At 39.9% G+C, this 19,042-nt stretch overlaps 4 protein-coding genes across 6 annotated transcripts; 3 read left to right on the top strand and 1 right to left on the bottom strand.

Moving 5' to 3' along the window:
- Window positions 1-69: 69 nt before the first annotated feature.
- On the top strand, window positions 70-4,999 carry cd151 (CD151 molecule). 3 transcript variants are annotated; one of them, XM_018681663.2, is made up of 9 exons: window positions 72-266; window positions 1,305-1,389; window positions 2,134-2,325; window positions 3,093-3,167; window positions 3,505-3,525; window positions 3,846-3,950; window positions 4,037-4,192; window positions 4,272-4,358; window positions 4,501-4,999. In XM_018681663.2, exons 2-9 carry the CDS (start codon window positions 1,306-1,308, stop codon window positions 4,558-4,560), a joined length of 780 nt encoding a protein of 259 aa, XP_018537179.1. In that variant the 5' UTR covers window positions 72-266; window position 1,305; the 3' UTR covers window positions 4,561-4,999. The 3 variants fall into 3 exon arrangements, with proteins under 3 accessions (XP_018537197.1, XP_018537179.1, XP_018537186.1); XM_018681670.2 differs by lacking the exon at window positions 3,505-3,525; XM_018681681.2 differs by lacking the exons at window positions 3,093-3,167; window positions 3,505-3,525 and having other exon boundaries at window positions 70-266.
- Window positions 5,000-5,057: 58 nt separating this feature from the next.
- Window positions 5,058-9,315, top strand: gatd1 (glutamine amidotransferase class 1 domain containing 1). The gene is made up of 7 exons (XM_018681694.2): window positions 5,058-5,235; window positions 5,384-5,460; window positions 6,984-7,089; window positions 7,194-7,301; window positions 7,403-7,494; window positions 7,587-7,680; window positions 7,791-9,315. Exons 1-7 carry the CDS (start codon window positions 5,187-5,189, stop codon window positions 7,904-7,906), a joined length of 642 nt encoding a protein of 213 aa, XP_018537210.1. The 5' UTR covers window positions 5,058-5,186; the 3' UTR covers window positions 7,907-9,315.
- Window positions 7,924-12,277, bottom strand: chid1 (chitinase domain containing 1). The gene is given in 13 exon segments (XM_018681651.2): window positions 7,924-8,808; window positions 8,903-8,945; window positions 9,033-9,113; window positions 9,507-9,656; window positions 9,743-9,771; window positions 9,773-9,845; window positions 9,939-10,028; window positions 10,144-10,205; window positions 10,287-10,393; window positions 10,519-10,563; window positions 10,664-10,796; window positions 11,543-11,686; window positions 11,877-12,277. Coding segments are annotated over 13 exon segments (1,161 nt in total). The 5' UTR covers window positions 11,982-12,277; the 3' UTR covers window positions 7,924-8,709.
- Window positions 12,278-12,433: 156 nt separating this feature from the next.
- Window positions 12,434-19,002, top strand: ighmbp2 (immunoglobulin mu DNA binding protein 2). Its single transcript, XM_018681625.2, has 16 exons — window positions 12,434-12,845; window positions 13,511-13,593; window positions 13,732-13,901; window positions 14,000-14,195; window positions 14,302-14,399; window positions 14,656-14,819; window positions 14,964-15,164; window positions 15,243-15,390; window positions 15,480-15,654; window positions 16,327-16,509; window positions 16,584-16,702; window positions 16,786-16,880; window positions 17,105-17,228; window positions 17,346-18,164; window positions 18,268-18,467; window positions 18,747-19,002. Exons 2-16 carry the CDS (start codon window positions 13,517-13,519, stop codon window positions 18,942-18,944), a joined length of 2,967 nt encoding a protein of 988 aa, XP_018537141.1. The 5' UTR covers window positions 12,434-12,845; window positions 13,511-13,516; the 3' UTR covers window positions 18,945-19,002.
- Window positions 19,003-19,042: the final 40 nt, after the last annotated feature.

Below are 19,042 nucleotides of genomic sequence, written 5' to 3' on the forward strand. Positions count from 1 at the left end.
CCAAAAAAGCTCATATGCATGAGAAACCAGCTGGGGGCAGACACGTACTCCATATAACTTGTGGAGGGGCGAGCTGCCTGTTGAGCCAAAAGAGGACAGACACTCAGACTCTTGGGTGGGAGGCTCGGGTCTGGGTGTCAACTGAGAAGTTACACTGTTGCAGTTAACCTTCAAAGACAGCAGCACGTTGACACTGGGGTTAGTGGGAGCTGGGAAGACGTTACCCCAATAATCTACATCCTTCAGGGTCCACCGTCTAAAATCAGGTAGGAGTATTTTGGTCTCAGTGGAAAGGCACAGCAATTTTTCCATGACACAATGAGTTAAAAATAACTCTGAATATGACCATTAGAGGATTGTGCATTGCCTGACGATCACATTCACACAAAGTATTTTGTCTTGGGGCTAAAAAAAAGAAGCTTTTATTGGATTTGTTATTGTATATCTATCGTCTCTTTACCCTTCACTTTGTTTATTTCTTTATAAAGAGAGAGATCTGCTAATACAAAGAATTTAAAGTCACCATCTCTCATGATGCTCTGAGTCACAACTTTTCTTAAAATAGAAGCAGCAGAAAGTTGAGTTCAGTTTGGGGCAAACACAGACTTTAACCAATTCATTAAGTAAATAGTTAAAAGTCAATAGTATATCATTGGAGTGTAAAAAGATCAGGTTATGTTACTGGGATGAGGGACATATATATCTGTCTGCTGGATGACATGTGACACAAGTTGTTAAGTATGTTTTCCCCACAACATATTTGATTTCACTAGTGAGCTCTTTCCATTACATTATATCAACTTTTTGCAAGTTGGACAGGCACCACATTTTATTGGTGGATCACAGTTTGATGTTATTCAAAGTTAATTCAACCTTAAAAATGACAACATGTTGGGAAAAAGCATATACCATATACTGTAGTTATGTTCGAATTCCACCTTGTAAATCACCTTTTCACACCAAAGGTGGAACCAAAGCAGACTGAAAGAGGAAACTCTTATATGTGTCTGTACCACAACAGACCAGTCTCAATCAGATATAGCACTAATAGGCTTTAGTGTGCCGTCATGCAAGTGTAGTAACAGAAAGATGTGTGATAGTGATCTCAAGTATAGCATGAGAGCAGCGTGGGAGGGTATGACCTGCTCTCTGAGCATCTTGTGTTCATTCTCTACGGAGAGATTCAACTGCAATCTGATCTTCTCCAGAAGTTTCTCATTTTGTGATGTTTTTTTTCTGGGTTTGTGCATCAGTTCACAGTGTACTAACATGTCACGTTTTTTTTATTATTATTATTATTTCAGAATGGAAACTCAAGCAGACAAAACTCACACCTGTGGCACAATTTGTCTGAAATATCTACTTTTTCTCTTCAATATTCTTTTCTGGGTAAGTCAACAAGGAAATGACAATAAAACCCTCTGTTAAAGCTTCTATTGGATAGTGTGATAATTATTGATAACATTAATGGTAATAATTAACTTTTACACAGAGCATTCATTTCATGCTTTGCTTCAGATGCCACATATATTAATAAAGACTTTGATTTTATGAAACACTGCTCAGCTGACACGATTTATCCTGTTTCTCTCTGTCACAAAAAACACATTCCTTACACACCTTCTATAGCAAAACAGTATGTATATTATGCTCCATATAGTCCCTATGAACTACATTTGCAGCATCATTTAGTGTTTTCAGTTTTTGCAGTAGTCACAATACTTAATGTGGAGCCAAGAAAAAAAATACTCCACTCTGCCCTTCAGAGACAATTCAATAGTTTATTTATGTCACTTTTTTCACTTTCTTACTTTGTTTTTTGTACTTTCTTAACTTTCCTTTATGCTTTAACTATAGACTGCATCAGTTCAAAAATAACCTACTCACTTCCCATGGAGCATTTCCACCAAGTGTCGACTCAGATATGAAACTGTGATTTATGTGCATCAGATAACAAAAACAAATTTAGCTGCAGGTCTCTTGAGGCTCGCAGTGAAATAACGAGGCATTGCCTTCTCTGCACCACCCTCACATTTTTAGAATTGAATTTATATCTGCTAAAAGTGATGTGGCACATTCCTGACAGGAGCATCTGGTTTGAGTTGAAGCTGATAAACGGTGTGTTCTTCTCAGCTGGCAGGAGGAGCTGTGCTGGCGGTGGGGGTTTGGACTCTGGTGGAGAAGAGCGACTACATCAGTTTACTGAACTCCGGCTTTTACTCAGCCTCAACTTACATCCTGATCGCTGCCGGGGTCATCGTGATAGTGACCGGGATAATCGGATGCTGTGCCACTCTGAAGGAGATGAGGAGTCTTTTGATTGTGGTGAGGTTGATCAGTCCCACAAAACATTACCCTACAATAGATATCTTAATATATTAAGATATATTAAGATATTAAGATATATTATATATATATATATATTAAGATATTAGTTGTTTCACTCACCCCACGCCACCAAAGCGTTAACCCCATTTAATCATGTGGAATCAGAAACCAAGAAGAGACTCTTTAAGTTCCTGTTTACACACCACAAGCCAGTCTCAGTCTATGTGTATTGAAAGTTAATCCTTGGTGACCTTCTGTCTCGTCTGCCTGTGTTCAGTTTCGTCATTATGTCAGACGGGCATGAGTGTCAGAAATAACAGACAAAGTCACGCAGAGTGTGTCTTTAAGAGTTTAGATTTAGAGCACGGCTCATGCCAGAGGAATGACGGGCATCACAAGCGGCTGCTTGGACTGAAGAGGGTGTGAGAGAGTCAGACAGACGCAGCAAGGGGATATAGCACTGAAGCAGTGCTGCACAAGCTCTGTCACACTGTGTCTGTTTCCATATTTGCCACAATCTTTGCAATGAATAACTTCCTTTCCCACAGTTAGATCAGCTATTCTCTGGAGCAGAACTTTTTTTTTGTTTATGAGTCATGCACAGATAGTTTCAAAGCTGGTGTCATAAGTAAAGTCACATTTAAAGTTATATTTTAGCACAGAAATATAGAGAAGCACTATCTGAAAAATGCTGGAATTTATATTTTCCACTTTAAGTTTATTTAAAGCTGTGTTCTTGTTTATTTCCTGTCTCTTTTCTACAGTATTTGATCTTGTTGCTTTGTATATTCCTGCTGGAAATCATTGCGGGTGTGCTGGCCTATATAAACTACCAAGAGGTGAAGTGTTTGTACTTTGTGTACTTTTTCATATTTTTGTTTATTAGCTTCCTCTTATCCCAAATCTCACTGCAGCAATTACAAATCTGATATTTACTTTCTTTCTGCTTGTGTTTTATGTGAAGTTTTGTCATTCCACTTTCCCTTTATGTGATTTCAAACACCTTTCCTTTTCCTCCATCATGTCAAACTTTTGTACAACACCATGAAATGCTTCAGTTGCTGTTCTCTCTGTTGTGAGATCGCCTCTGCATGCCTCTCTGTGCATGTTCTTCATTTGTCCTGTTTTTCCATCCTTCTCACACCTCTCTTTCTTCCCCCTCTTTTCTGGCTCCAGTGTTTCCCTTTCTGCTACCAGGTAATCTGCTGCCACCTGTTTCCGTTTTATATCAAACTGTTTCTCTAACAGGTTGATATCTGATTATTCATTTTCACTCTTTGCACTTTGTCAGTCAGGAGGCAAAAACTATTTATGTTTGCAAATCAATTTAAAGAATGCTCATGAAACAGGGAGTAGGGGGTCAGAGGATCTGTGCTCATATATTTTGAGTTATTGCACAGGTACAGTGGAATGTTACAGGGGAGGGGAAACTTGACAAGGGGCTATTTTTATTGATGGTGACAGATTTTTTTTCCCCCCTCCTGAGCAATCACTGAAGTGCTTTTCCTGTCTCACAGCTGGATGAGGAGCTCAGACAGAACCTGAAGGTGACCATGCAGCAGAAATACCAGCAGCCTGGGGAGGAAAGCGTCACACAGGCTGTGGACAAGCTTCAGCAGGAGGTGTGGAAGTGATACACAACAGCACTGCTTCAATGATTTCATAGTCTCATCTTTTTTTTTGATTTTCCATGTTCCTCCTTTCACAGTTTAAGTGTTGTGGCAGCAACAACTTCTCAGACTGGACAGACAGTGTGTGGATCCAGGCTGCAGATAATGAGCGGCTTGTTCCCGATAGCTGCTGTAAAACTCCCACTGACCTCTGTGGCCGAAGGGACCATCCCTCAAATATCTACAATGTGGAGGTGGGTAGATGTGTCCATTTGGCTCCGGCCTAATGATGAATTATGGCAATAATGTCTTTCCCTCTCTCTGTTCTTTCAGGGAGGCTGCATCATGAAATTAGAGGATTTCATCTTGAGTCAGTTGTATATTCTCGGTGCAGTGGGCATTGGGATTGCATTTCTCCAGGTAAAACTCTACCCACTTAGCAAAATAAGTAGATATGGACATGTCTTTTAATGTGCAAAATACCAGCAGCTGAAGTGTAAACACTGGTTGTCTCTGTGTGCAGTGTGTAACTAACAAGTTCCTCGTGTCCCTTCTCTTTCAGCTTGTGGGGATGATGTTTACTTGCTGCCTTTATCAAAATTTAAAAGAAGATCCATACTGATTTCTTAAATATCACAAAATATGTCACATCATGAATTGTAAAATGCTTTATTAACAATTTTAACACCCTGAATTATTTCCACAGTTCTGGATACTGTGAAGTTATCAAATTATGACATGATGATTTTCAGATGACAAACACTAGAGATACCGTGATGCTGCTGGACAGCACTGTTCTGTTTTTCCTGACAAATCCTACAGCATACTTTCAGCATTTTCCAGTTTATCTTAACACTAATAGTATGTGGATGAACTTGTAACTAAAGTTTTCATTTCTTTTTCTTTTCATTTTTAGTAATTAATTTTACAAAAATTGTTGATGTTATTGTTTATCTTTTTTTAAATGCATGTAACACAAAGTTTTAATTTTAAAATGAACATAGGAATCATTGTTTGTTTGTTGAAATGCAAATAAAAGTCATTATTTCCTCTGAAATTCACACATCATATTTTCCTGCCTCTGACGTTGAGCTTTTATTCTGAAATCCTCTGAGCGGATGTTGTTGTCACGTGACAGGACTTCTTCCTCTTTTATGTTTCCTTGAATTTTAGCCACAATAATCTTTTTTTTCTTCTTCTCAAAGACGCCGAAATATTTCACGTGGAGGCAACACAAAGATTAATGAAATGTCTGCGAAACCAACTTGTTTGATAGTAGCGAGTGCGTCCCCTCAAGGTGGGTGAATTAACTCACAAGAGCTGATGTATCGACACAGTTTTGTATCAGTTAGAGCCTAGCTGTTCTTAGCTATCTTAACAGTCAGTAGCTAGACTTTCGGTGTCGGATGTTTAGTGAGTTTTCTGACATGTGTTTGTTTATTCAGGAGTGTCCGCAAAGTCTTTCCATCAGTCCTTCAGTCTATGTACCTCAGCGTTTAATCTCCAAACAGCCACACCGGGGGTAAGACTGCATTTCTAACTAAAAAAAATGAAAGAAGTGAAGCTTCCAAAAGCTTTTTTCTCACCAGCTGAACATGTCTGTGATCTCATGAGATGTCTGTTGTCCAGCTGAGTTGAGCTGCTCTCTCAAAAAGAGCAGTTAAAACGTTTTAAAAACAAGTTTAAAGAACTAATTGGGCTCACTACCAGTTACATCCAGGCGGGTAACAAATTAAAGAAAAAGAAAAAAAGAAAGAAAGAAGAAGGAAGGAAGGGAGGGAGGAAGGAAGATAGATAGATAGATAATAGATAGATAGATCCTCTCCAGAGTACCGCTGTTTCTGTCTGCAATCACCTAATTGAAAATTTACTCCCTCTCCCTCATTGAAAAATCCATCATCTATGAATTTTTAAATATTTTTTCACATCAGAATTTGAACTACTGGACACAACCTACTTGACAGTAAGGTCCACTCTCAGTGTTAGTGCAGTGGAAGCTTTTCCACATCATAATGAATAGAGCTTGTTATTGATCAGTCCGTTAGTTATTAAATTTACTAATTGTTTAGCCTGTAAAATGTAATCTGGAAATATTGAAAAACGCCTCAGCTAAAGCCTGAAGTGATGTTTTCATTCTGCTTGTTCTGTCAGACCAACAGTCCAACATCCAGAGTAATTAAATCTACAATGATATAAACCAGAGAGGAGCAGCAAACTGAGACACTGAGAAATGTTTTGGCTTTTTTGCTTCAAAAATTCTCAAATTAGTTGACAGTTTTTATTTCTTTCTCTTTTTTTGTCCTTACACTAATCAATTAATGACTAATTGTATCAGTTTTACACATCATACATGTTTGGTGCATGTTGGGTAAAAATGAAGATGACTGCACACTTAGCTCCAATAATTTATATATTTATTTTAATGACTGATGACCAAAGAGTGCCAAGGAGCACTGAAGCTATTCTGGAGGGTTTTACTTACTTACATTCATGTCATACAGGTTTTCCTATAATGTGAGCCAGTTGTACAGGTAGTAAAAAATGAAAAGATAACCAGTAGTTTAAACATGCTTTAACTGGAACTACTTCTTTATGTTTGTGAAGAATTGTCACCAGAACCACTGGTAGCATTATAATGAATGTGCTTAAAAATGTGGGAGCTCATTACATCAGTTTGTGATAGTTTTTTTTTCTCCCCGCTGACGTATTGTAAGCTTATTAGATTTATTTATAAGCACACTTGGAGGTCTATTTTTATTGTCCTACTTAAATGAGCTGCTTCACTTCAAACCACTTTTTCATGTGAAGACCGTGAATAGTCTAAATATAGCAGAAGGGTGTAGCCATGTTTGTTGTGCTGATATTTGAATAACAGAAACACTGGCTTTTAACACTGGTTTCACCTTGGGTACACTTTTTATTTATTTTAGCTAGGCTGTAGGCATCTGTGAGATCATGGACATACCTACTTGTAATAGGTAATATGTCATTATATGTTACTCTGTGCTGAGGTGAATGGGGCTGAGTCTTTATCCTAAATAACAGGGGAAGCCAATAGACTTTGTTGGAGTGGATGAAAGCACTGCCAGATGGGTGCAGGACTTCAATGTGAAACCTTACGCAACACCAGCAAAACTTGAATCTATAGATGGTGAGAAAATTCATTTCATGGACATGTTGCTGTTTTCATTTCTGCTGCTGCCGCCACTTGTTGGTTGGACTCTGCTCAGTTGTGTCACGATGATCTTTTCCCAGGTGCCCGATATCAGGCACTGCTCATCCCAGACTGCCCTGGAGCGCTGAATGACCTGGCACACAGTGGCTCTCTGCACCGCATACTCACACATTTCATCTCTCACCAAAGTGAGTGTGAGGATCATTTTAAAGGGCAGTCAGTGTGTAATCTGTATGTTTGCTGTAGAGATTCAGATGCATGTTGTTGTTTTTTTTCTGTATGTGTGTAGAGCCTGTTTGTGCGGTGGGACAAGGAGTGTCGGCTCTGTGTTGTGCCACCGAGGGACAGCAGTGGATCTTCAATGGCTACAGTTTAACAGGGGTACGTCTTCCTCAAGCAAACATGAAGGGAACATACCCAAATATATTTATATGTTAAATGTAATTAATAATTGTAACTGTTTTTGTTAAAAGCCGTCAGTGTTTGAACTGGTGCGGAGGCCTGACTTTGCCAACCTGCCCCTGATTGTGGAGGACTTTGTGAAAGACAGTGGAGGGTCATACACAGGTGAGCCAACCCGCAGGGCACAGATTCTAATTTTGTGAGAGTAAAACACTTTATCAGCATTTTTAAAACCAAACTAAACCCCTCTCTTGTTGTATCTCTTTGTTTTCCAGCAAGTCAAGAAGATGCTGTGCATGTCGTCGTCGACAGACACCTGATAACTGGTCAGAACATGCAGTCAACCTCACTTTCAGTAAACAATCTAATCCTGCTCTGTAGTGCCAAGTGAAGATAGAGAAGCACTCACTAATTCAACAGTTTAGTTGTCTCACATTTATATTCATGTAATTAAACAAACATTCATCTCAGACAAATATTGGAAGATGCTGGGTCAGAACAGATGTTTGGCAACAATGTAAATACAACTTCATTACTTGTCACTGCTGCTTATTACAAATTCAATAAAAGCCACACAATCAGATGCCTTGAGTTGAAGATGACAGGAAAAACAAACTTAGGGAGTCAGGAGCAGATGCATTCTTGATGATGGATGTTCAAAGTCAAAAAAAGGCTGCATCTACTCTGCAAGCAAAGCTGCATCTGAGAGCAGAAATGTTTGTAGGCAAAACAGACTGAACAAAATGTCTGTGGCACATGAACTCTGAAGGCCTCTGAGCAACAATATACCCCCTCCATTTAAACTCGATACACACTGATGATCATGCACCTTCTGTCGCTGAATGGAGATGTGTTACTGCACTCTGACTGAACTGTACAAGTAGATTTTCCCCCCACAATATCATTGATTAAACAGGAGGAAAACACACTGAAGTACCGATTGGTAAACAAATCCCAGTTTCATTCATTTTGACAAGATTTCCCAACACTTTTCATGACCCTCAAACAGGTTGAGTAATAACCAAACTCTTTCAATGGCTCATTTCAGAGTTCATTTCACCTGCTCAGAGAGAAACAGAAAAATTATACCTGCAAATAGCACCTGAGTTTTTGGTGCGCTGTGTCTCAGAAAGAAAAAACAAATCCATGTGCTGATGATTCAAGGTCCACAGTCTTCGCTAACAAGTCCAACTCTCATAGGAGATCATAGAAATAATCCAGTCCCTGTCCCAGTTCCCATAAGGAAATTCCAGTTCCCAGTTCAGTGGCTAAAGAGATTCTCAAGTAGATAGACTGTGAAACAATTAAAAAATATGTTAATCTACACATTACTGTGAGCATAAGTTGTGTTTACCTCCAAAAATATGTAAATTATGAGGAGTTTTACCTTCAGTGATGGATAGTACACCACATGCTTCACTGCATTGTTCCTGAAATGACAGCGTAGGGACACATCTTGTTAAAAGATGCTGCTGGATGCAAATGTTTCCTCATTAAAAGTTTTATATTATTATTACCTCTTGTAACTGAAATAATGCTCTGCAGAATATTCATCCCAGAGAAGTTTGGGCCTGTGTTCTCGCAAAATCTCAATGTACCTACAGAAAATGAAACATAAGTGTTAGAGACCAAAGTTGGAAAAGTGTTGGTTATTTCACACAATGAGAGGTTTCTGTTTTTGTGTTTTTGTCCTTGCTCTTCTCACTGGTTTGATGAGGGCGGGACTTAGCTGGAAAAAAGTGACATCATGTACCTCTGTGCGCCAGAGTTCAGCAACATTTGAATTAAAATTTGATTACAGCTTTGGAGTTCTGTCCAGATCACTGCCAATCAAATCTGATGGAACCACACCTACACAGGTGATGTTTTCTTTTCCAATCTCCTGAATATTTTATGTTTATGTAGAAAAATAGTTATGCAGATTGAAACCTATGAAACTTTATTTGCTAAAATGTAAAACTATTCCTGCAGCAGTCATTGTATCGTCTCACCGTCCTCCCAGGATCGGGTCTGTTCCCTGGCTTGCAAAATCAAGGCCGTACAAATTGAGTCCCAGCAGGATCTTTTGCCTCCACTGAGAGTTGGGTGCAAGCTGGAGGACACAGTCTCTCACCCAGGGCAGGGGAGCACTCGGACCTGGTCTATTTAAAAAAAACAGACAAAAAAAAGGTCAGAGCATTGTCTGCATTAATACTGTGAATCCTCTCGTAGCAGCCGGTGCACTCACCTGGCACCACTGGAATAGTCGTATGTCATCGAGGCTGAACCCATCGACCACTGGGGCCAACTGTTCAAACTCCTCCCTGCCGAACATACCTGGCTGCCCTGTACTGATCATGATGAAAAAGAAGAAAAAAGAATGGCAAGTCAGTACCTTTCTTTTGGGCATTTATTGTCACTGAAAGTAACCTAATTTCACTCACCTTGTCACAACAGGTGGAATAACAAGAATGCAGTCTAATCTTTTAGCCTTCAGAGTCTCACATACATGTTTCACCAAATGTACCAGCTCCCTGAATGGGAAAGATTGCACATTTGATTAATTTTATTTCCCTCTTGAATCATCTCTAGGACAAATACAAAATGTCAGAGTTAGAATACCGCTGCTGTGGCAATAGAATAACTCACTTTCTTTTGTTACCGCCCAGCTGACTCCACAGCTCCAGGGTGAAGCCATCGAAACCTTCAGTCTGCAAGGCCGCAGCTCAGTTATACAAACTGCACAAACACTATACACAAGAGAGTCAGAGCTAAACGCAACACTTAATTACCTTTGCAACATCCACCAGCTCATTTCCCAGCTCTTCTATCTCATCTTCGCTCCCCAGCACGCTCATGTAGTCCTGGTAAGACCAACCGTCAAACAGCAGCCGAGGCACTGAGAGGACAGGAAATGGAGCATTTGAATGATCAAACAATAGAGTCTCATCTGAAACCACCTGCACTGACTCACATTAACAGATCTGAGTTGACCTGTGGGCAGTGTGGAGGACATGTACTCACCCATCCTGACTTTTTTGTTGGACTTGCGCACAGCTTTGACCCATCCTGAGAAGACAAAAAAAAAAAACCTTTAGTCATTTGAGGTGACGCTTCAGTAACTGCTAATAAGCTTCCTATTTGACTGTCAGTGATGTGAGTCGTCCACCTGGATCATGGTCATGGAGTCCTGTGACGTCAAAGGTTTCAGGTCCACGTCGGCGGAGCTGAAGCCACACCGGAGACACTGAGGTCAGTTTGGGGCCAAAGGTTTTGGCAACGTCATAACCGTGGGAATTCCACTGCAGGGTGGGAGAAAAAGATAATTCAGATACTGTGTCAAAACATACATGTTAAACATTCAAGGACATGCTCATATTTTTCCAAGTTGGTCTTAAAACAATACTCACACACCCACATATGCCCATTTGTATATGGGCCCATATGCAAATACTCCTCATACAACTCTTATGTATGAGACGGTGACACTGAGTATCCTGCAAAGTTCAAGGCTTCACCTGATCATTATTTTCATTATAGATTCATTTGATCCATCACAATGTCTCAGAACAGATTTTAACATTATCTACACACAAGACAAAGAACAGCAGCAAATCTATAAAGAATCAGCTAATGTTTAATGATGAAATGATAAAAGAGTTGCAGATAATTCTTATGGAAATAATAAACTAATAGTTTCAGCTTGATTTAAATTACAATCTTTCTAATATGAGATTGCCTCTTTATGTAGCTCCGATGACACTCTTAAGAGGAGATTTTTCAATAAAAAGATTAACTTTGGAAGGAACCCAGTTCATTTGGCTCAGACTCATGAAGCCTCGTGAACTTGTGAATGCATTTTCTCCTCTGACTGGACCCCATATCTCTTATATTCTTGTTGTGAAATGAAAAGGTGTAGAACAAGAACTATAGTGTCTAACTCCTCCAATGTACATATGAGTATGTGAAGCTCTCTTTTGATGCTGTGGTAATAGTGTTGAAAAATTGAGAATGTGGATGTGCCAGTAAGACTGAATTTCAGACTTACAGGTGTAATGTATCCCAGCACTGGTCCTTGAAATGTTTTCTTGATGTGAGCACAATGTCTCTTTTCCTCCTTCACTATGTCTTTCCAGTGTGGGTCTGACACAACAAGGCCTCTCTCCAACACAGATAACTCAGCTGGAGATGTCTAAACAGAGGGATCACAGAGGAAAGGGCACATTTCAGTGACAGATAACAGGTGACAGGCGAGGGTAAGGGCCTCTCCCTGAAACAGGAAAATTCAGGTGAATACAGTGACACTGCCAGGCAAGCAAAAGAGGACCTAACAGCACACACAGCTCACACCCATTTCAAGGTAAAGACCTGAAGTTACTCACCTCAGCCTCAGCTTTATGAGACTTCTTTGCATCAGTTTTTGAAAGTGTGGCACTGACCAGCCAGCAGGATGAGATGGCCTGCAGCAGGACTAACGTCGCTCTCATTTCTAAAAAGGCGGTGAAAAAGAGTCGTGGAGCAGTTAAAAAAAAATAGGTTAGCTCAGGTCTGCAGGTTTGCAGCTCAAGTGCTTCCTTCCTGACTGAGATCTGGCAGATTAAAAACCAGCATATTCTCCATGCAGGATGAAATTACACGGAACAACGAGCCGATACGGCTCCGTTCATACTGCCAAAACTTATCACCCAAATATAAGATGAACACCTTGCCGCTGACTGTCGAGCGGTTGGTGCCAGTGTGGTTGACAACTTAGCTCAACGTGTGTCTTCTAGAGGGTGAAAGAAGCTGGGTAACTTCCGCATTGTGTGCTTTTCAAAATAAAAGGTGTGCATGTGGTCTAAGAGCAACGTTGCCAGATTAGGCGTGTTGTCACATACCCCATGGTACAATGCAGACAGGAACTGCAAATAGCGAATTCGGCCTACTTATTTGTAAACAAATATAGGCCAAAAAAAGTTTAAGTCGTAGCCCACATTATACCTCTCACTCCATGGCAACATTATACTTTCTTATAAATGTACATATTTAAACTCACACTGGGCGGACAAAAACTCTCCTACATGAAAAATTTAAATGTGCGGATCCTCGGCTCTGATTCAACTTGTTTTTTCAGCAAAATCTGGCAACACGGCCGACGAGTGAGACGAGAAGTCATCTGTCCGGTAGGGGGCAGTGTGGCTAAAATGTTAACAAGCTAGCACAGTCAAAGAAGAAGACATGAGTCAAACATATCCACACTGGAGACAGAAGAAACAACCAAGAGACTACCAAGTTCTCCTGCATGACTAACTAACATTAGCTGTTCGGTCTGCTGCCTTTTCGGTGTCTTTTCAGATATCTAACGTTAGTGGGTGAGTGTCATTCTCGCTTACTCACTGTAGCTTAAGTAGATTGTTTAATGCAGTGTAGTTAGCAAGCTAACTTGTTAGCATTTCTGGAAATGAAGCTTTAACATATCGAAACTACTAAGCTGTGCTCTTTGTTTTATCTCATGTATTACACTAAACATAAATTACAGTAGAATATTATGATAGTGCACGAGAGACCAAATCTGAAGCTGTATATTATAATGTGTGCCATTTTTACAAGGATTATGGGAGTCAGTGGTGGAAATGTATTTAGGCTTTTTACTTTATTGAAGATAGCAATAGCACAATCTAAAAATACTCCACTAAAAATTTTTATTTCAGTGCAACTTCATCATCACAGCTCATTGTGCAGCAGGATGATCATCCCAGCGTTATGTTATTATGGGATTACTATTTCTGATAGATTACTGTGTGTGCAGGATTTTATGTTGTAGCTATACATGGTTGAAGTAAAACAAATGTATATAAAATGGAAATACTCAAATATATGTATTTCAAAACTACACTAAGATGTAGTACTTGAACAAATGCACTTATCGGTCAATAAACAGAAATTCTTTGTGTATTTCTTGTATCTTAAGATTGTACTGAGTGGTATTGGGAACTGTGCTTCAACATGGATTATCATTTTGTTTCTGTTCATTTAGTGAGTGATGGCGATTGAACAATTTGTATCAAAGACACTTGAGCTTCTACAGGAGGAGAGGGAGGCTGAAATAGAGGAGACCAGGTAGGCAAAATAACATCCAGATTGTGATACTGTGGCACTCCAGCAATTTAGTTTTTTCAATTCAATTCAATTCAAATTCAAAAATCTTATCATTGATAGGTGTCACTGTAAAATTACAGTCTTGTTTTGTGCTGTCAGGATATGGCAGGAGAACACCTCTCTCAAGGGTCTTCAAAATAAAGGTGTTTGCCTGCTGAAACTGCAGATAGGAAGTCAGTCCACAGGCTTGTATGGCCGCACAGTTGTTGTCCTAGAGCCAAGGAAGCATCTTGGTTTCTCAGCTCTACCAAGCAACAGTTTTGGACCTGGTGAGATGGAAAAGTGAAACATTTGATATGTGTTTTTTCCTTTTTATGACATTGGCTTCATATTTTGCTATATGTGGTGTTAATGTCTTTTGTTACAGGTGATATAGTTGGCTTATATGACACTGGTGGATGCACTGCAGCCTCTCAGATTGGCACAGGGATAGTGACGAGGGTCAGCCAGACTTCTGTGAGCGTGGCCTTCGACGATTCAAAGGATGGACTCAGTTTTGATACAGATGCTCTTTACAACCTTTTAAAGTTGGCAAATGACGTCACATACAAACGAATGAAAAAGTGAGTAACATCTGTAAAGTTACCCTGTCTTTACTATGTAAATACAGATAAAAGTTAGCAACTTTAAAACAACGGTCCACTGTACTGTGTGTTTTCGTGCTTGCAGTGCCTTGAATGCATTAAATAGATACACCAATGGATCAGCAGCCAATCTGGTCAATGTTCTTTTTGGAGACACAAAACCCTCTTCTCAATCACAGCCAAGTAAGTAGACTTAGAGACTTAGACATTAGACTTACACAGACTTTATTGATCCCTTTGGGATGACTCCCTCAGGGAAATTAAGTAAAGTATAAAGTGATACTTTACAAAGCAAATATCAAAAAGTAGGCCCTCTAAATGCTCAGTGTATTGTGCTTGGTGGTACTATGCAGGATGCTAATTTAAAGTTTACACTAATTTCAAAACTTTGCAAATCAGTGAGACTAATTCTGGCTACATTTCTTTTGTGTTTCATCAGATGAAGTTGAATTCTTCAACCTGAACCTGGATGATTCCCAGAGAGAAGCTGTGTCCTTTGCTTTGTCTCAGAGAGAACTAGCTGTGATTCATGGACCTCCAGGCACAGGGAAAACCACCACAGTGGTGGAGATCATCCTGCAAGCAGTCAAACAAGGCCAAAAGGTGCAGAGAGTTTACTTTATTAGTGTAAATGGGAACATTTTGTCTCCACTGATTAGTTGTGTCCTTGTCACTGGTTGCTGCATTTGTCACTGCAGCGTCTCAGTCTAGACAGGATCGTTTTCATTTCTTTTTCATTGTGTTCAGGTCCTGTGCTGTGCCCCATCTAACGTGGCTGTGGATAATTTAGTGGAGAGGTTAGCCCGGTGCAAGGCCAAAGTCCTGAGGCTTGGTCACCCTGCCAGACTACTGGAGTCCATTCAGAAACATTCACTGGATGCCATCCTCGCTCAGAGTGATAACGCAAACATCATCACAGACATTCGTAAAGATATCGATAAAGCTTTCGTAAGTATTTTAGTGTGTGTTTCTTGTGTTTGCACTGTCTTGAATGATTTGTAATATTTAATTTTATTTATTTTCAAGATGGGAATGAAGAAGATGCATGAAAAAGGAGAGCGGGGAAATTTCAGAAGAGAAATAGGCGAGCTGAGAAAAGAGCTGAAAACCAGGGAAGCAACAGCAATCGCCCAGATCCTAAAAAGCGCCGATGTCGTGCTATCAACCAACACAGGTCAGTACCAGCCCTTAGTGATGAAAATGTCATTCATTTGTAGCAGTTATGATGAAAAGCAATCAGAGAGCACTCATCTGCGTCTGCAGGTGCTTGTGATGACGGGCCTCTGAAGTTCCTGCCAGCAGATCACTTTGATTGGGTGGTGATAGATGAGTGTGCTCAGGCCCTGGAGAGCAGCTGTTGGATCGCCCTGCTCAGAGCACGCAAGTGCATTCTGGCAGGAGACTACAAGCAGTTACCACCTACTATCAAATCACAAACGTAAAACACAGGTTTTCCTTTTCACATTCATTTATATAAATATTAAAGATTTAATATTTAATAGTCTCTGCAGCTAAAACATTTTCCTTGAAATTTTTAAATCTGAAGCATTTCTCTGTAACTGTAAATATGTATGACTAAATAAGCAACAGTCAGGGTTAAAGTAAAAGAAAGTTACTTAAGGGCTGTGTGGGTGTTGTCTGATCAGATTTGATGGAAACTGCTGGCAACATTACAACTCAGCATCTGTCATCATATTTTAAACCAGACTGAGGAGCACAGACAAAAACTCAAAACTGATGAGTTATTTTGTCTATAAAATGTCAGGAAATGCTGTAGAATTTCCCTTCTCAGATCCCAAGGTAGTGTCTGAGCGACAGTCCAAAATAAACAAAAGCAGAAAATTTTTGACTGTTTTTTGCTTGCAAAATGAATGAAACCATTAACTTACAATCAAATTAGTGGGCAATTAATTTTCTGTTTATTAACTAATTAATTTGTCAGCTCCTTCCTTTCAGCTTTAAACTACTGTAACATTGGCAGTGACTAGTGTTTTCTTGTTGTCCGTCAAGGTAAAAAGTTAATTGAGGGAAATATAGGGCTTTTTTTAAAAGCAAGTTGTTACATTATTCAGATAGTTTGGTGCATATTGTTCTCTTATGTTTCCCACAGCGCTGCATCAAAAGGTTTGTCTCTCAGTCTTATGGAGAGACTTATCCAGATGTATGGGGACTCAGTGGTTCGTATGCTGACAGTTCAGTATCGTATGAACAGTGCCATCATGGAGTGGGCCTCCAAAGAGATGTACCAGGGAAGACTGACTGCTCACAGCTCCGTGGAGGGACATTTATTAAAGTGAGAATCAGCATAGTTATGGAAAATATCTTACTTAAGTATTTCAGTAAATGATAAATCATTGATCCAAACAGAGATCTACCAGGAGTCACCTGTGTCGAAGAGACCAATACACCGCTTCTTCTGATCGACACTGCAGGCTGTGGTCTGAGTGAAATGGAGGTCGCAGATGAGCAGTCTAAAGGCAATCAAGGTCAGTCATTTTTATTATAGAAAAACAATATTTTAACAGTTTGAGTTGTATGGGATCTAACTGTGTTTGTGCTGTATCCTCAGGTGAGGTAGACATTGTTGAACTACATATAAAGGCCTTGACTGAAGCTGGAGTTAAAGCTAAAGACATAGCTGTTATTGCCCCATACAATTTACAAGTAAGTCACCGATTTAAGGACCTGTATCTTAAAATATATCTGAACTCTGCCACTACTGTTATAATGCAAAAATAAGTTTTCTACATTTCTTTAATAAAGAAAATACACACTTAAACAGTAAATAAAATAACAACCCCCCGCCCAAATAGAAAATATAACTTTTTAAACAGTTGTGTCTGAAAATGACCCAGTGCTTTGGTTTCAATGTTTTTATCTCTGTAAAGGTTGATCTTCTGCGGCAGAAACTGTCCACGAGGCATCCAGAACTGGAGGTAAAGTCGGTGGATGGATTTCAGGGCAGAGAGAAGGAGGCTGTGGTGTTGTCATTAGTTCGATCCAACAGAAAGGGTAATTTTTATTTATTTATTTTCTGCTGTGAAGTCTTATCTGTTGCCACCGCACCATGAATGTTAGCAGAATCAATTTACATATATACAAACATATTTGTTCATGCTTTTATTTTAGGGGAAGTTGGCTTTCTGGCAGAGGACAGAAGAATAAATGTGGCTGTTACACGCGCGAGACGCCACATTGCTGTAGTGTGCGACACGCAAACTGTCAAGAATCATGCTTTCTTAAAATCCCTGATCGATCATATGACTGCGTTTGGTGAGGTCAGAACTGCTTTTGAGTACATCCAAGATATTGTACCACAGAACTACACCCGTGACCACAAAGACACTAAGGCTAACACCGCCAGCAGCTCCACATTTACCAAACAAAAGGTCAAAAATCAGACTGCCAGCAAGGCCAAGCAAGGGCAGAAGAAATCCACTGGTAGCAGCGGTAAGGAAAATACTGCAGGTTCAGAGAAGCATGCAAAATCCTGCACATTGACACTGACAGAGGAAGAACAGAACAAGAACAGATACACTGAGATCAGAGAACAGGTGGAGAACTTTCTGAAAGACTTAAATCAGAGTGAACTACAGTTCCCATCATCCTTTAACTCTCATGACCGCCTGCTGGTTCACCAGATCTCTGAGGAGCTGGGCCTGGTGCATGAGAGCAAAGGTGAAGGGAAGGACAGGTGCATCACTGTCTCCAGGCCCCTGGAGGCAGCACCAGCTGAGGAACCAACACAAGCACAAGAAGAAGAAGCTCAACAAGAGGAAACAATCCCAAATCCACAAATTGAGCCACAGTGTCAACCTCCATTAGATCTGAAAAGTTTACATTTGGAGCGAATGAAGAGGGAGCAACAGAAAAGAGAAGAAAATGCTCAGAAAAAGCAGCAAAACAACATCACACCAGCTCACACCCAATCATCCAAGAAGGCCAAAGGTTTGCATTAGAAACATCTAATTTGTAACTGCTTTCTTACATTTGTGCCACATGGAACTTTTGTTTAGCATCTCTTGACTCCACTCTATCATTTCTCTTCCAGGAAAGAACAGAACGAAGGCAGGCGCCTGTGACATTGCTGCTGCCGCTGCTCCCGATGATGACTTTGACACACTTATCAGCGCTGTCATGAAGGCTGACAGTGTGTGTAGCTTTGTCAAGTGTAAAGCATCTGTGCTAACCCTTGGACAGCTTTGCCTTTTTTGCAACAGACAGTACTGTCTCAGTCATCATATACCAGAGGTATATATATGATGGTTTGTGTTTTATAGTAGACTATGTATGTGTGATTCATGAGATACGCTAATGCAACTGATAACGAAAATGTGTGAGCATAAGTTACAGCTTTGTTTTAAAGGAGAGGGAGGGGTGAGGGGTCGGGTATTCAGTTGGTTACAATCTGCTTTTTCACCACTAGATGCCACTAAATCCCACATACTGGTGCTTTAAGAAAATGGTGGTGTATGAAGTTTTATGTTTTTTTCTACAAATCTAATCATCATGTTGTAAACCCTTTTTTAGGTTCACGGCTGTGGCGATAAAGCCAAGTCTCATGCTCGGATGAGAATCAGCAAAGAAGGCGTTCTTTATGCTGGCAGTGGGAAGAAAGACAAATCCATGGATCCCAATAAGAAAGCTTATCTGCAAAGAAAACTGGACTCTAAACTGAAAGATATGGCATCACAAAGGAAACCAAAAAACAAAGAGAAGGACAGTTAATTGTCACCAAATCAATGTTATAATTTAACAGAAGATTAAAAAAAATGTTGTATGTAAATTGTCTCATTGTCTTTTTCAATTATAATAACATATAATTA

This window comes from Lates calcarifer, linkage group LG10 (assembly GCF_001640805.2).
Source record: "Lates calcarifer isolate ASB-BC8 linkage group LG10, TLL_Latcal_v3, whole genome shotgun sequence".
NCBI classification, from domain to species: Eukaryota; Metazoa; Chordata; class Actinopteri; family Centropomidae; genus Lates; species Lates calcarifer.